General features: G+C 45.9%; 2 protein-coding genes across 5 annotated transcripts in view; one reads left to right on the top strand and one right to left on the bottom strand.

The window, feature by feature from the left end:
- The window catches only part of gata2b (GATA binding protein 2b), a 27,151-nt gene extending 18,272 nt beyond the window's left edge, over positions 1 to 8,879 (bottom strand). The window contains exons 1-3 of one of the 3 annotated variants that reach the window (XM_043707580.2): positions 8,741 to 8,879; positions 3,428 to 3,849; positions 2,238 to 2,867 (exon numbers count right to left, since the gene is read on the bottom strand). In XM_043707580.2, the coding sequence (XP_043563515.1) occupies positions 2,238 to 2,867; positions 3,428 to 3,662 (865 nt within the window). In that variant the 5' untranslated portion in view covers positions 3,663 to 3,849; positions 8,741 to 8,879. Of the gene's footprint in view, positions 1 to 2,237; positions 2,868 to 3,427; positions 3,850 to 3,976; positions 4,152 to 8,740 lie in introns of those variants that run through there. The other 2 variants (XM_043707579.2, XM_043707581.2) reach the window with 2 other exon arrangements.
- Positions 8,877 to 14,822, top strand: LOC148147706 (uncharacterized). 2 transcript variants are annotated; one of them, XM_087994057.1, is made up of 4 exons: positions 8,877 to 8,995; positions 10,442 to 10,530; positions 13,573 to 13,690; positions 14,372 to 14,822. In XM_087994057.1, exons 1-4 carry the CDS (start codon positions 8,877 to 8,879, stop codon positions 14,439 to 14,441), a joined length of 396 nt encoding a protein of 131 aa, XP_087850183.1. In that variant the 3' UTR covers positions 14,442 to 14,822. The 2 variants fall into 2 exon arrangements, with proteins under 2 accessions (XP_087850183.1, XP_087850184.1); XM_087994058.1 differs by lacking the exons at positions 13,573 to 13,690; positions 14,372 to 14,822 and adding an exon at positions 11,828 to 12,887.

The following is a 14,822-nucleotide window of genomic DNA, read 5'->3' as shown; positions in this document are numbered from 1 at the left end:
ATTTGTCAAGGCGATTGGTTAAAAAAAAAAGTTCACTCGCCATTTCTGTCGCTCGTATTTGTCGTCTGGCTACATCCTCAACGTTTACTCAATCAACTGAATGACTAGCATTTTTAAAATTTCCCTCCACATCCCCCCCCCCCCCTCCAAAAAAAAGAGAACTGTAAATGAACACACAATGTAGTCTCCTTGCTTTAAGGGGAAGTTGTGTTTGTCCAAGAGCAACTTGATACAGTATTTAAGGCGGAGGACGCGAGGCGCTAATGGACAGGTTATACCCTGGAAATATTACGCTTTATTTACATAAGATTTAGCCGACGTGATGACAGTAAACGTGACAGTGGAGACACACACACACACACACACACCGGCCCAGAGCGTGCCCTGTGGAATCGAGCCTCTGCCAGAGATCCGAATATTTCAGTAGGTTCCAACTGTCTGGAACCACTCCCATTATAACCCCCCACCCCCTCCCCGTTGTGACAGATTCACGGTAGCTTGAGCTGTCCCTTGCAATCATTTGCCCTTCCAGAATCGCCAAACCCAAATTTCAAATTATTGGCAGTGAAAACACATCCTTGACTTCCAGGTCGAAGACAGTTGTATTTTTTAAAGCAATTTTTTTTTCAGTTCAATTCGCCAGGAATGGGACTTATTTTTTTAAACTGAGGTCCAATGCTATCTGTACTAATTTCAGAAACAAACTCAGCAACTCTGGAGATCTGAAGGTGGCTCACTGGATACAGAACGTTAACCCTGATTCTGTCTGTCCACAGATGCTGCCAGACCCGCTCAGCCTCTGCAGCAACTTCTATCCTTGTTTCAGATTGTCAGCAGCCGTGCTTCGTTGTTTTATATTTGTATAAAAATCTCAGGTTCTGTAACTCCCACTGTTTCATATCTTGTTTTCAACTACAGTATCGCTCGGAGCAGCGTGCTTTTGGGACGATGGATTTTGTGCAGCCCAGCAAAGCTAAGAGGAAGTTCCAAATCAACTTGTTTAAAAATCTGATTGAAATACACGGAGCGATATGGTTGAGACAGGCCTGGGTGGAAACCAGACCAGAATCTACCGCCATTGAAGAATAAAAGTAGCTGACGAAAAAGTATTCCTTTCGTGACTTTTTTTTGTGAGTGAAATTGCTTTCTCTTTACCAATCGGTCACACACAAAATTATATCTCCCACCTCCCCACATCTGACCCTCCTGTGTGTTAAGAAATGTATCCAATTACTATCATTTCACACCAACAGAAACAAAAGCAGTTTCACATTTTTAAAAAAATAATTATACGAGCTGGAAATGTGATGGCTCAGAGAGTGCACACTGGAAACCAGATCTGTGTCTGAGGGATGAGCGGCCTTTTAAGGATCAGGACAGTTTATGTTGGAGGGAGCGGGCGGGGGTGTTGTTTGGGGGGGTTCAGGTCAGGTTGGGAATCGGTCCGATCATTCCCTTGAAGTGACTTGGCGTTTGAGACCCTCCGGGATACAGTCAACGGAAGAGAAACTGACTGGGCTCACACGGATCAGTGACAGACAGTGAGCACTAAACGGAACAGAAACCGAGTCTGATTTAACAAGGAGGGGGTTTCTGGGAGAGGTGGAGGGGGGGGGGGGGGGGGGGTGGCGTGTCCAAACACTCGGTTCTTAATAATGACCCCCCAGTCCCTTCCAAGTTGTGAAACTTTTAATCGAACTAGACGGCGATTTCTTTAATGATTTAAGGCCTGTCATTACTCGGACTGGAAAAAAAACGACTTAATATTCACTGAGGAATTTTTAAAGGTTTAATTTTAGAAATTTAGGAGCCCCCATCCCCGCCCCTCCACACACTGAAAACGAGATGCAAAAATTCAATTAAAATGTTCCGAATCGCCTTTTTTCTCTTAAGATTAGTTTATACAAACCTACTTTGTGTCAATATTATTTTTAAAAATTAAACAGTAATATGGTCTTCTTTAAACTACTCCAGTTCTGTTAAGTTTCTGATAGCGTAGGTTAATTATAAACTGTACGCCAGTAAAAGGAGAGAAATAGAGTGGGATATTTAAGCTGAAATAGTCAAATTTCATCTATTAAATTCAAAGTATTTTAATTTTAAATATGTGTATATTTTTTTAAAAAACGCTGGAAGATTAACCCGTGACAATGGGTGAAAGATATTTAAACAAAGTTTATTTTAAGATAGAATTTTTTTTTAATGTTTGCCACCCACTTAAAAAGGTACTTGCTTACCGGCACATGACCGTGTTTTGCTCCTGGATTTAGGTGTGAAATTAGAGGAGGCGCCGGCTAGCAGACCGCTTGAATGGAAGAGATTGCCGCTGTAATCGTGGGCACCGTGAACATAGGCAGGGTAGGTAGGGAGAGGGTGGTGAGTGGAAGCTGCACTCGCTCCAAGCGATGGTATAGAAGTTCTAGAACATTCCAGTTTCATACCCTCAGCCATAGACACATGATACTTAATGGATCCCTTATCATCTTGCCGACCTGCTGCTGCCGCTGCCGAGCTGGAGGGAGACACCGAGCTGTGAGCGCCCAGATCCGGCGATACGTCCTTGGGCGGTGTGGGTGGGAAACTGAAGAGGTGATGGGGGCTGGAGTGAGCTGCTGCCGCCGCTGCCGCCGCTGCTGCTGCTGCCGCCTGGGACAGGGACGGTGTGGAGCCGCTGCCCGGGTACACGGTGATGCCGCTCGGGCCGCCTGGGTGCAGGGCTCCCTTGCTGAACGGGCTGACGGTCCAAGCCGCGCCGTTGTGGTGATGGTGGTGGTGAGCCGCGACCAGCGCCTTCCCGCTGTCCAGCCACGACAGCCCGGGACTGTGCAGGAGGTGAGGCCGGCAGACCTGGCCACCCGTCAGGCGAGCTGCAAACAATTTGTGAGACATTCCCCGGCGTTAATGTCGATGTGTTCTGTTTCGCTCAATAAACGCACCCAGCCAACATCCTCACCCAAATCAAAAACTTCTAAACTCCACACAGGCAGAGAGAGAGAGAGAGAGGAGCTGACCTAGAGCCACCCGTCCCCAACCCCCTTCCCCCTCACCTTCAAACCGAAAGATTATTTTCCACAACCTGAGAAAATCTAATATCTCTTTTTTTTTTGATTTCATATCCGGGAAGTAGACGGTTTTGTTCGCCTGTTCTCTCTCTCTCTTCCTCTCCCACACAGCCCCCCCCCCCCCCCCCTTCTCTTGTTAACAATTTTGCGAAACCCCGGGGAGGATTTACAACTAACAAAAACACACACAAACTCGCCCCCTCCTCCTGCTTTTATCGATGACCAGCTCAGAACAGTGAAACGTATCGAGGAAATTAGGTACTTCGGATGGAAATCAAGGCACGGGTCGCGTCTTTGTCAGGGGGGGAGGAGGAGGAGGAGGGGGGCTGTTAGTTAGGGAGGTGTTCAATGATAATGTCTCTCACCGTGGGCTTGCCGGTATGAGACGGTGGCTCGGGCGTGCGGAGAGTTGCTGTAATAAGGAGAGACCGGGCTACCCTGGCTGTCGAGATGGTTAAAAAACACATCGACCTCATCCGGGGGCAGCAGCTGACTGGGTTCCATGTAGTTGTGAGAAAGGTTCGGGTGGGATTCCGGGTGTTGGCTGTTCAGGACGGCGTGATGGCTCATCCAACGAGACTGTTCTGCAGCCACTTCCATAGCCTCTTCCAAAATGGGTCACACTCTCTCTCTCCTTATTCCTTTTTTTGGGGGGGGGAGAAGGTGAGGGAGGGAAGGAAGGAGGAGGAGATGGGACTTTTTTTTTCAAAGTTAAAGCAAAACTGAAACTCTTTGGACGGGCCGAGTGGACTTGCTGCCTCACGATTCAACACGGAGTAACTCGCACCTGCAAGACAAACCGAGAGAGAGAGAGAGCAGTTAGTTCACAAACAGCTAAACTACAACAGAGAGAGAGAGAGCCAGGCCGATAAACAAATGCATAATTTGAACAAGATATGTTAATAAATACTCACACAAGTTTTGGAAAGTTTAACAAGTCCGGACTGCTAACAAAATAGTCCCCCCGCTCTATAATCTTGTGTTGCTGCAATCGGTTTATAGGGAGAGGGAGACACAGAATGAGAGACAGAATGTATTAAGGGGCGCTGGGCGAAAGGCTGATAAAATGCAAAGCATCACTGGGTTTTGTGTTCCTGAAACCATTCCATGCCTCACACTGGCGCCAAGGAGCCCAGTCTGGTCCGTAAACATAGTGTGAAACACCCGTCAATAATAACGACAGGCAGCCAATGAGAGAGGGCGAACTGTAGGGAAGCCAGCTCAAGACCTCATTGGCTCTCAGAGAGAAAGAGAGAGAGAGACACACACACACACACATACACATATATATACAAACAATAATCTGTATGTTTACAACTTCAAAATTAAACAATTCTTCTACTGCCACCATGAAAATAAACCAAACCATAAACCCAACCGCGTGGTTTTGATAAACCGGGTAACTAAGTCATTCTGTTTATCAACATCTTTTCCTTAAACAGAGACGGGTTTAAAGAATTAATTAAATAGGTTTTGTTTGTTCAATACCTGCAATTGTTTGTAACTTTATTAAAGTACCCTGTAGCAGAGTGGCAGATTAAACATGAAGCGGGCTGGGGGTGGGGAGGAGGGGCGTCATTGTAACCCACTTTTACAGGTTCGATTGAATTAACTTTTGTCAACAAAGCCACATAAAGTGCGCACTTGCAGACGGAGTCGGGACACCAAATGCCTCCAGGGTCTCTCTCTCTCTCGCCCTGTTAGTCTTTTTGCATTAGTTTTGCCAGGGGTTGGGGGTTAAGGCAGTGTGTAATTGGGTAATGGGAGGGACTCCGTTTAATACAAGCTACAGAGTCACATATCCCGCCACCCTGACGCCGACGGTCTGACGTCATCTATCTTGCAAAAATTTAACCAGGAAATGAACATTTTCTCTACCCCCCCCACCAACCCCCAATCCTCACTATCTCCCCCTTCCCTTCAAACATAAAAATTTTCTTGTGGGGGGGGGTGGAAGGTAGTCTCTGGGGATTGGAACGAGTAAAACGAGGCAGGAATTGCAAAGACTATCATCGGAATCTCGCCTTATATTTTTGTCCCAAACCTGCCGGGGGTCAAGGTTTAGCGACTGCGAGGGGGGGGGGGGGGGGGGGGGGTGTGGATTGTGCAGGGAGTCAGTTGGGAGCAGGGTCTGCAGTCTACTCTTGTGTGAATGTGCTTCGTCCACAGTTTCCATTTAAAACAGCCGCACGGTTATGCGTTACTAGTGACATGAAAGACTTCAGAAAGCACTCTGTGAAAATGTTTCCATCTCCTGTTAAAAAAAACTCTCTCCCTGCTAATTTACCCCCCCCCCCCCCGGTATTGCTGAATAATTTCTACGCGCGTCTCGTGTGTTGAACACGGTAGATATAAAAATGTGGGCAGAATTAGAATTCTGGAGATAGCGAGCTGATATTTCGAGCAGTCAGTTTTGTGGGTTTAAAGTCACGGAAAAGCAACGATTGAATTCGATTGCGACTCCCTGCGCTGACGCTGAACGAAGTGGCCACAACCTGGATTCTGAAATGGTTTAAAGTGGGGAAACGGACAGGAATCGGAGCGAGGGAGAGAGAGAGAGAGAGAAATCGCTGTCTTTTTTTAAACGGCAAATTCATTTCCCAATCTCCCGAACAAATCAAAAATCTAAAAAACTGGGAGTCTGAAGCAAAAGTACTGGAGAATGGTTACCAGACGCAAAAGGTCCTGTTTCTCCCTCTCTCTCTCTCTCTCCACGGATGCTGCCAGACCTGCTGAGTTTCTCTCAGCAATTTCTGTTTTTTTGTTCTTCAGTTCCCCCGCATCTAATTTAGTTGCGTCCCCGATGTGAGCCGAGTACCATTTCAAAATGATCTTCCATCCTTCCCGAGCGGGCAGTTTGCTGTGTGAAACATCAACGATCTCTCTATGATCCAGGAATTCCTTTCGCCAACACTAAACTCGCTGGAGCCCTAATCAGATCCGCAATCATTTCGTGCTTATTTGGGGGAGAGATGTGTATTTAGTGTCCACGTGTAATTAGTAGTGAACTGCCCCGCACCATTGTCGAAACAAGAGACTCCGATGTAAAAAGTTTAAATTCACATCCAGGCGTTATCAGTTCAACTGGGGTCCTGGGGAAAGCGGTCAGTTTGTGAACAAGGTAACTGAGTTTACCCCCTAACCCCCTCTCTATGTATCAGTGGGCCCAGCTGCGTGTTTGAAAGTAGGAGGAAGAGGGAAGGTAGAAAGGGTAATATCCCCATTGACTGGAGGGTCAATGTCCACAGAGAGAGAGAGAGACTGGTCTAAGATGATCGGTCAAAGAAGCAGCGGGAACATGAGGACTGGTTCAACAAAAACAGTAATTAAAGCAGCGACCTGCGGGCCTCCGGAATACTCTGAACAAGATCGTCCAATAACATTAAAGAATTTGATCAATTTCTGACTGGGAGGAAGGCCGTGAGGGGACAAGGAAAGAGTGGGATTGACTGATCATCCCTTTCAAAGGGCCAGCACTGTTTCGATGGGCCGGCTGGCCTCTTGCTCTGCTCTACCGTGTCATACTCCCTTCAGCATCTCCCGACTGGCCCTTTTTCACTCAATACTAAAAAGAAGGCCAGAAGCAGAAACCAAAGACACATACAATCCTAACTGAGAGCTGACGGGAGACGGAATCTTACGCGTGTGTCGTCCCCCCCCCCCCCCCCCCCAGTTCTCCACGTGGAGGGGAAACAGGGATAACTGGGATATCAGACAGGGCCATAAAACATTCAGATTAAACTAACAATTCATCCAACTGCCCCGGCTCTCCCTGTTCGCTGTTACTCCCTGTATCTACTTTGATCCGACTGAGACAAAAGCAGTTTTTGATTGCTCATGTTTGGCGTGAATTTTGGGAGATTTCTGAGCGTACGAAATGTGCTCATTTCGGAAAAGCTCAGCGTTTCACTGAGCAGGGCTCCGCGCATCCTGATCATTCAAGTCGCTTCTTAAAACATCAGAATAAAACTAAAGATGTAAGGCAGAGTGCAGCAGCGAGACTCGGGCAAATTCATTTAAACCTCGGCTTTGGAGAGCGTGTTACCTTGCCTGATCCCTCACACATTCCGTACTAAATCCTGCCAGTTACCCTGAGACTGAATTTACACCGTTTTATTAATGAAAAAAAGGAACGAACTATTTTATTTTACCTAAAACTAAATCAGAAAATGCTAGGAATGCTGAGAGTATGTTCAACAGAGACGATTGTGTACAGGCTGGATGGACTTATTTTTAAAGGAGACAATGCTGTTTGAAAAGGGACTGAGGATAACATTGGAAATGAATTTTAAAAGTAGATCACCGGTGGATGTAAAGGTACAGTTTTATACCAAATGACCCCGCTTTCACCTTTAGGATGTCTGTGTGTGTGTGTGTGTGTGGGAGGGGGTGGCTTTTGTTCCCTCTTCAAAGACACACACAGACCTCTTAAAACTAACCCCAGAACCGTGTTACAGTTAACACACCAGGGAATCTGTCTAACTATTCCTTAGCACTGATCCCCCCCGCCCTAGGTTAACCCGTAACCAAAATGTTTCAGTCCCTTCATCCCGGGAGTGAACGGACCGTTAAAGCGGATTATCCAGCATTACCCGGTCCAAGTATCTGGACTGCACTCCCCATCTCCCCCCCCCCCCCCCCCACCCCTTCACCCGGCACCTAACCCTTCCCGAAATTCATGTCAATTGCAATTCCACGCCGCGAACCTTCCAAGGTAAAAAAAAACGTGTTGAAAGTAATTTACACGCAATTTTAATCTGGGGGCGGGGGAGGGGGGAACGGAATATTGAACAAATCAACTCGGATTAATCTCGCTGTGATTTTCCGTTGTCCGCCGCTTCAGAGGAAACGGAAAATCGAGGGAATTCTGTGGCAAAGGGGGGAGACACACACACACACAGAGACACACACACAGAGACACAGAGAGAGAGAGAGAGAGAGACACTCACACACATAGAGAGAGAGACACACAGAGATTAAACCTCCTGAAGAACAGATAAGGTTCCAGTTTGTTCCACACTTCGATAAAATATTTGTAAGCTTAACTTTTGTTTTAAACTTGAAATAAACTTCAGCCCGATATGTCAGATCCCACTCTCGCTCCATAAACCCTAAAATAACCTCGCTGTTCATACCATCCTGAATTAATCATTTCCATACGTTTTTATTAATAAACGCGGTTTATATGAATACGGACGCGGTGATTTAAATTGTTGAAGTTATTATCAATCTGGATCATTTTTTTTTATCTTTGAAAACAGAAAAGGCTTAACACTTGTTTGGTGCAGTTTGTGTTGTTTTAAATTAATGTTTTATGCACAGTGCATTCAGATTTTGGTTCTCAAAGACTCAGAATAGCTTGATCGGTTTTGTTACTGGTCGCGGGTATTTAAGAGATTAAAATCTATTTAACTTGGGAAAGCTACAGCCGCTGCAGCGTTCTCTGGTCAGTCAGGTTACGAGCGAAGATGTAAATTGTGCGATAGTTAACCCTAAGCGTTATTATCGCCGTAAAATGTTAACCTTTGGTCCAGCGTGTATCTTATAGAGCCGGACCTGCGAGCTAGCAGGAAAGGTGAGTTTTAAATCTCGCCACCCTCCTCCGGATCAGTGGCATTTTAAATTGTCAGCCTTCTCTAGTGTGTGAGTGATAAAACGGTTTGAATTGAGTGACTGACCTTTCTTGTTAGGCGGTGAGGCGCGGGGGCTGATGCAGGCGATGTCTCTCTCTCTCTCTCTCTCTCCGTCCTAGGCGAAGTCGCACTGAATGCAGGCACTCCTCCCGGGGGCTGGCTGTTGGACTTTGAGGGTTTAATGATCCCGGCCCCAGCGCTGGCCAATGAGCGGCGGACTCAGGTGGACCAAAAATTCAGACACGTACCGCTCTGCTCAACACCAGCTCTTCCGGGTTACACTGCAACACAGACATTCAGGTGAAACCCGCATGTACCCGCTTCTGTAACAGAATCTAACAGCCTCAGTATTTACACAGGGTCTCATACCCATCATAGTACGCAGCCTGCTCTCGCTGTGAGCAGACTTCATCCCCAGCAATAAACACACACACACACATAGACACACACACACAGACACACAGACACAGACACACACACATACACACACACACATACACACACACACACATAGACACACACACATACACACACATACACACACACATAGACACACACAGACACACACATACACACACACACATAGACACACACACAGACCCACACATACACACACTCACATAGAAACACACACATAGACACACCCTCTCTCACAAACACATATACACGCACCCTCTCACACACACTCAGGCACACTCACGGACACACACCCTCTCACACACAGACACGCACCCTCTCAACACACTCAGACACACTCACAGACACACCCACCCTCTCTCACACACATAGACACACACCCTCTCTCACACAGACACAATCACAGACACACACACCCTCTTTCACACAGACACACTCAAACTCACACAGACACGCACTCACATACACACACTCAGGCACACTCACAGAGACACACACATCTCTCTCACAGATACACAGGCACACTCATACACCTCACGTACACAGACACACACTCACATACACATACACATACAGACACACACACCCTCTCTTACACTGTACAAAATCTTCAACACGCATAATCCATACAACCCTCCACCAACACAGTGTAGGATGCCTGACAAACACGCAGTGGGTATCACAGACATGATTAGTGTTGGGGTCGAATATTAGTTCTACTTAAAACATATTTGTTGAGTAAGCTATTTTAATATTTCTCAAACTCCACAGTATAAACTTCCAAGCTTCGTGTGTGGCGCACAGATTAACCCTGTTACAGAGTTAAACACAGCAAACACACAGTTACACAAAATGACACACAGTCACAGAGATACACAGATGGTTACATACAACACATCCAGTGTTAAACACAGTCACACACGGTCTAAATATCACTGAAGGGACACAAGGAATTGACTTTCGTCTCCTTTTCAACAAGCTGTAACCCAAGCATTTATTTTCACGGTTACACAGGAGTAATTTCACGCAGTTAGACACAGTAACACAGTTACAGAGTCATACAGAACCACGCACACAGTCACGCAGAGTGAGCCAGTTACAGGCACGGACCCACACAATCACATATTCACAGGAATTCACAAACCGTCACACATATTTACCATCAAACACAGATGTATGTACACAGTCACACACACAAAGTCTACATCATTATAACACTTTGGGGAAACCTAATGAGTATGAAAAGGCCCGGAGAGGCATAGATAGATTAACTATTTGTATGGAAGAATAACAATTGTGATTGTACTAATATTATGTTTTTTTTGTTAGACCCCGGGATAAGTGCATCTCACAACGTAACTATTCCCCCGTTCCCTACCCGCTTCCTTCTAGTGAATTTGTAAAGCTCTCATGCAGAGGTGAGTGCTGGCCGTACTGTCCCCTCCAATGTGAGCCGCTTGATGAGTCCTTTATCACTCCATGGACCTGCCCATCAATTAGATATATACAAACCACAACACTGTGTAATTTGGGAGGAGGGAAGCGGGCGGGATTAAGGTGCAACCGCTAACGGGTAGAAAGTCAGGCAGAGGGTGGGGGGGGGGGGGGGGGGGTGAGAGGGAAGCTGACCCAGTCCAATGTTTTAACAAAGAAAACCAAAAAAAAAAAATTGTTCCCCAAAAACGTTTTGTGGTGTATGAAATAATTACACATTTTAAAACAAACTGCAGTCCTTCTGAATGTTTATACCCATACATGTCTCTCTCTCTCACTCTCTCTGACTTGGACTGAACTGCAGTGCACTCACTGGCGTATAAACACCTTTTAACTGATGCCACACTGCAACTTATTAGCTGCAATTTTAAACTGTTTCCTCAAGGTGCTTTCTCTTATTCTGCCCCTTCGACCTTTCACTCGCGTATCCTGTGTACACCCGCCCGTTTTACAGTGAACCCACCCCCCACTCCCCAAAAAAAACTGGACTAGGGAGAATTGGGAATTTTATTAGATTTCACTTCCTCTTTGAAATAATACAGGACAGTTTAAAAAAGGACAGGGGCTGAGAGGTACCTGAGAGAGGTTGTGGGAAGGTGTGGGTTAGTGATGGAGGAAGGGGCTTTCCCTCCAAGGTCCTAGTTCCGATGACAAATAATGCAGTCTCGACGAATTCAGCAGAGTTTCTCCCAAATCATCGAGAATTGAGTTATCTCAGTTCCCGCCGCCCTAAACCCTAAATAATTCACCTACATCTAACCTGAGGTTACGTTTTTAGATGGAACTGATATATTTCCTTAAATTTACCTCTGTTTGGGGTGGGGGTTTGTGGGGTATGGGGGAGATGCTAACAGAGGGGGCAAATTAATAACACAGGCGCCTCTCAGCCATGCAGCGCCCCGGTTAAATGTTATATTTACGGTTTTAAGAGCGATATTCAATATTACAAAGCCAGGTTTGTAGTTTGAGATGCATTGGTAGGTTATAGCGCTTATTTTGGCTGCGGGGCGGTTCAGATCGCGGGTCGCTCTCCCCCCCCCCCCCCCCCCCCACCCCAGTCCCTTTAAGCTGTTTAAATCTCTCGCCTTCTCTGAATGAAAAGGATCAGGGACTGGTTGCTATTACAAAGATATCCATATTCTGACAGCGGGCAGCAAGCGACATCTCATTACTTAAAATAAACGGAACCTGCTTGTTCTATTCTTTTGTCTTTTGTTTTAGGGTTTGCCAGTGGCCAGTGATCTGACATTGCACTGCAATTGTTTTTTTTTAAAAAAAATCCGGAGTCAGATTGCAACAAAAGATTCCTCATTTTCAGCCGCTCTAAAGAAAAAAAAGAAATGTTGATTGAAAATGCAAAGCTGTGTAAAGCTGAGGCACGGGACTGGGCGGCGGGATGGAGTTACCGAGCAGGTGCAGAACGCTACAATCCCAGAGCCAAGAAGATGACAAAATACATCTCCATATAGTTCTCTTTCTCTCTCTCCTTTACTCCTCGCACCAGAGGAAGCGATTGATAAGAGTCTCTCTTTTTTTATTATTAGCCCTTATTAAAATATATCATTTCGGTCAGGCATTTTGCTCTTGTGAATTTACATTTTAATTTTTATCCAATCGGACTGGACTGCAATTCTCTCCGTGGGTCCAGATCTTGAGAAATGAATTTTGTTTTTTTAAAAAAAAGGTGTATAACGGTGGTATTAACGCGTCCAGGGACCATTAGGAATTATAACGGATCATACAACCTCCCATACCGCAGGGAAACACTGAATGCGCAGTGCGGAAAATTCTGAAGAAGGGTCACTGGATTCGAAACGTTAACTCTGTATCTCTCTCCGCCGAGACTGCCAGACCTGCTGAGTCTCTCCAGCAATTTCTGTGTTTGTTTAAAAATTCATCAACTCTGGTGGGCTACAATAATCTAAGACCCTACACAAAGTGGACAGAAAACTGTTGAACGCTGCATTTCTCTGTTTGATCGAGCGTTCTGTCTCTCCAAATAATCCGTATTATTTCCAGTTATTCATAACCAAAGCGGTAGAAACCGAATATTCACGAACACGCCGAAAGACGCATTCAGTTAGTTTGCTTAGTTTTCCCCCTGTGTACTGCAACTATATAACTGAATTCGTTTCATTTGGGGTTGGGTCTGTCTGAGGTGAGAGTCACAATTTATGTTCCTGGTCTCTAATTGGCTGTATTTATCGCTAATTTATTATTGCCAATTTGAGTTTTGTTACAATTATATCAAAATATAAATAAATATGCGGCTTGTTGTCCATCTTAGTCCCACTGCCTCTTGACGATACCCAGAAAAGGCTGGTTGTATTTTTACTTTCTGGAAATGCTAATCACTCTATACCACAGTTCATTCTGTTTAAAATCAAATTAATCGCTTTCCGTGGGGTTTCGGTAACTGGCTTTCCTTTTTTTTTCAATTCCCCACCCACGTATTGTCACTAATTATCAGCCTGGATGGTTCTGAGACCCCCATTCGCCTCCTCCCTTGTTCTTTGGCCAGTCCATGTGCAGCTGTCCCGTCCAAAGCGAATAGACCCTGACCATTAACTCCCAAACACGCAGTCAGCCAGGAATGGAGTGTTAGCGTTGAAAAGGCGAACCGCCTGAAAATACACACACACACACACACACACACACATACACTCACAAACTCAGGGGGCTGCCAAGACGTCAGGGAAAACCAGGACCTGGCAATAATTCCAGATTCACCTCTCCCATCCCCCCATTCCCGTCTCTCCTGATCCTGATTCAAAGATATTATTTTATGTAAAAGGACAGTCTCGGGAACTAGGCGCGTTTGAACAGGGGCCTGTCCTGTTGCCATTGGCAGTGCACCATGGCAATGGGAGCAAGCCGTGCTCATCCTCTCTCTCTCTCTCTCTCCGTTTGCAGCTTTTGTTCATTCTCTGCCACTCTGAGACACTCGACTTCTTTTCAAATTTCAGGTGAATTGAAACGCGACGGGGAAAGTAGCGGCGGAACCCTCCGCCAACCCACCGAGCAAGCTCCCGTCCGGGTGTATCGCAAACAAATAGCAAATAAACAGAATCCGTACACAGCCAGGTATACAGCGCATTGTACAGCCTCGTACAGAATCAGGTACACACAGGGTCAGGTACACCAGGGTCAGGTACTCACAGGGTCAGGTATACACAGGGTCAGGTACACACAGAGTCAGGTACACATAGGGTCAGGTACAGACGGGGTCAGGTACACACAGGGTCAGGTATACACAGGGTCAGGTATACAAAGGGTCAGGTATACACAGAAGCAGGTACTCACAGTGTCAAGGTATGCACAGGGTCAGGTACACACAGGGTCAGGTATACACAGGGTCAGGTATACACAGAAGCAGGTACTCACAGTGTCAAGGTATGCACAGGGTCAGGAATATGCAGAATCAGGTACACACAAGGTCAAGTATACACAGAAGCAGGTACACCCAGGGTCAAGTACACACAGGGTCAGGAACACACATAGAGTCAGGTACACAGCCTGGTCTGGAGCCCAATACACAGCTCTCGACAAACATCGATATAGCAGCTTGCTGGTACACATGATTTAGTATATACAGCATGGACACCAAAAAATATAAACAACTACTTCTGTATTCTTTACTGATGCAGGTATCCTGACCCTCTAGAACCCATTGAGTATGTCATGTTTCTCTAAGGTACAGTTCCGAATATTTTGATTTGATTCTTTTTGACTTTCCTTTTTATCTTTTTGATTGATTCCCTACAGTGAGGAAACAGGCCCTTCGGCCCACACCGACCCTCCGAAGAGTAACCCACCCAGGCCTATTTTTTTTTAACCCCTGACTAATTCGCCCTGACCTGCACATCCTTGGACTGTGGGAGGAAACCGGAGCACCCAGAGGAAACCCACACAGATGCGGGGAGAATGTGCAAAGCTCACCCGAGGCTGGAATCGAACCCGGGTCTGTGGCGCTGTGAGGCAGCAGTGCTAACCACTGAGCCACCGTGACTTGATTTATTCAAAATAAAATGATACCAAAATAATTTGAACTATATGTTAGAGATACATAGACAGACTCAATAGCTTCTAGGAGGACAAAATATAGGTCGTTGGTTTGTACGCAGCTCTGTATATAACCCACGGGATCCTGTGCTCACAGACTGGTACAGGGCTGGTCATATTCAATGTATACACATTATTCTAAATCATATGCCGA

This window comes from Chiloscyllium plagiosum, unplaced genomic scaffold (assembly GCF_037043375.1).
Source record: "Chiloscyllium plagiosum isolate Xiang-an unplaced genomic scaffold, Cpla_swu_hap1 HiC_scaffold_14, whole genome shotgun sequence".
Lineage (NCBI taxonomy): Eukaryota > Metazoa > Chordata > Chondrichthyes > Orectolobiformes > Hemiscylliidae > Chiloscyllium > Chiloscyllium plagiosum.
The sequence above is the reverse complement of the archived record's forward strand: the minus strand, read 5'-3'. Positions and strand labels throughout refer to the sequence as shown.

Coding starts and splice junctions, on each gene's coding strand:
- LOC148147706 (XM_087994057.1), top strand. CDS start 8,877: ATGATCCCGGCCCCAGCGCTGGCCAATGAGCGGCGGACTCAGGTGGAC. Junction 8,996..10,441: donor ACTGCAACACAGACATTCAG/GTGAAACCCGCA, acceptor TTTTTTTGTTAG/ACCCCGGGATAAGTGCATCT. Junction 13,691..14,371: donor CAGAATCCGTACACAGCCAG/GTATACAGCGCA, acceptor GATTCCCTACAG/TGAGGAAACAGGCCCTTCGG.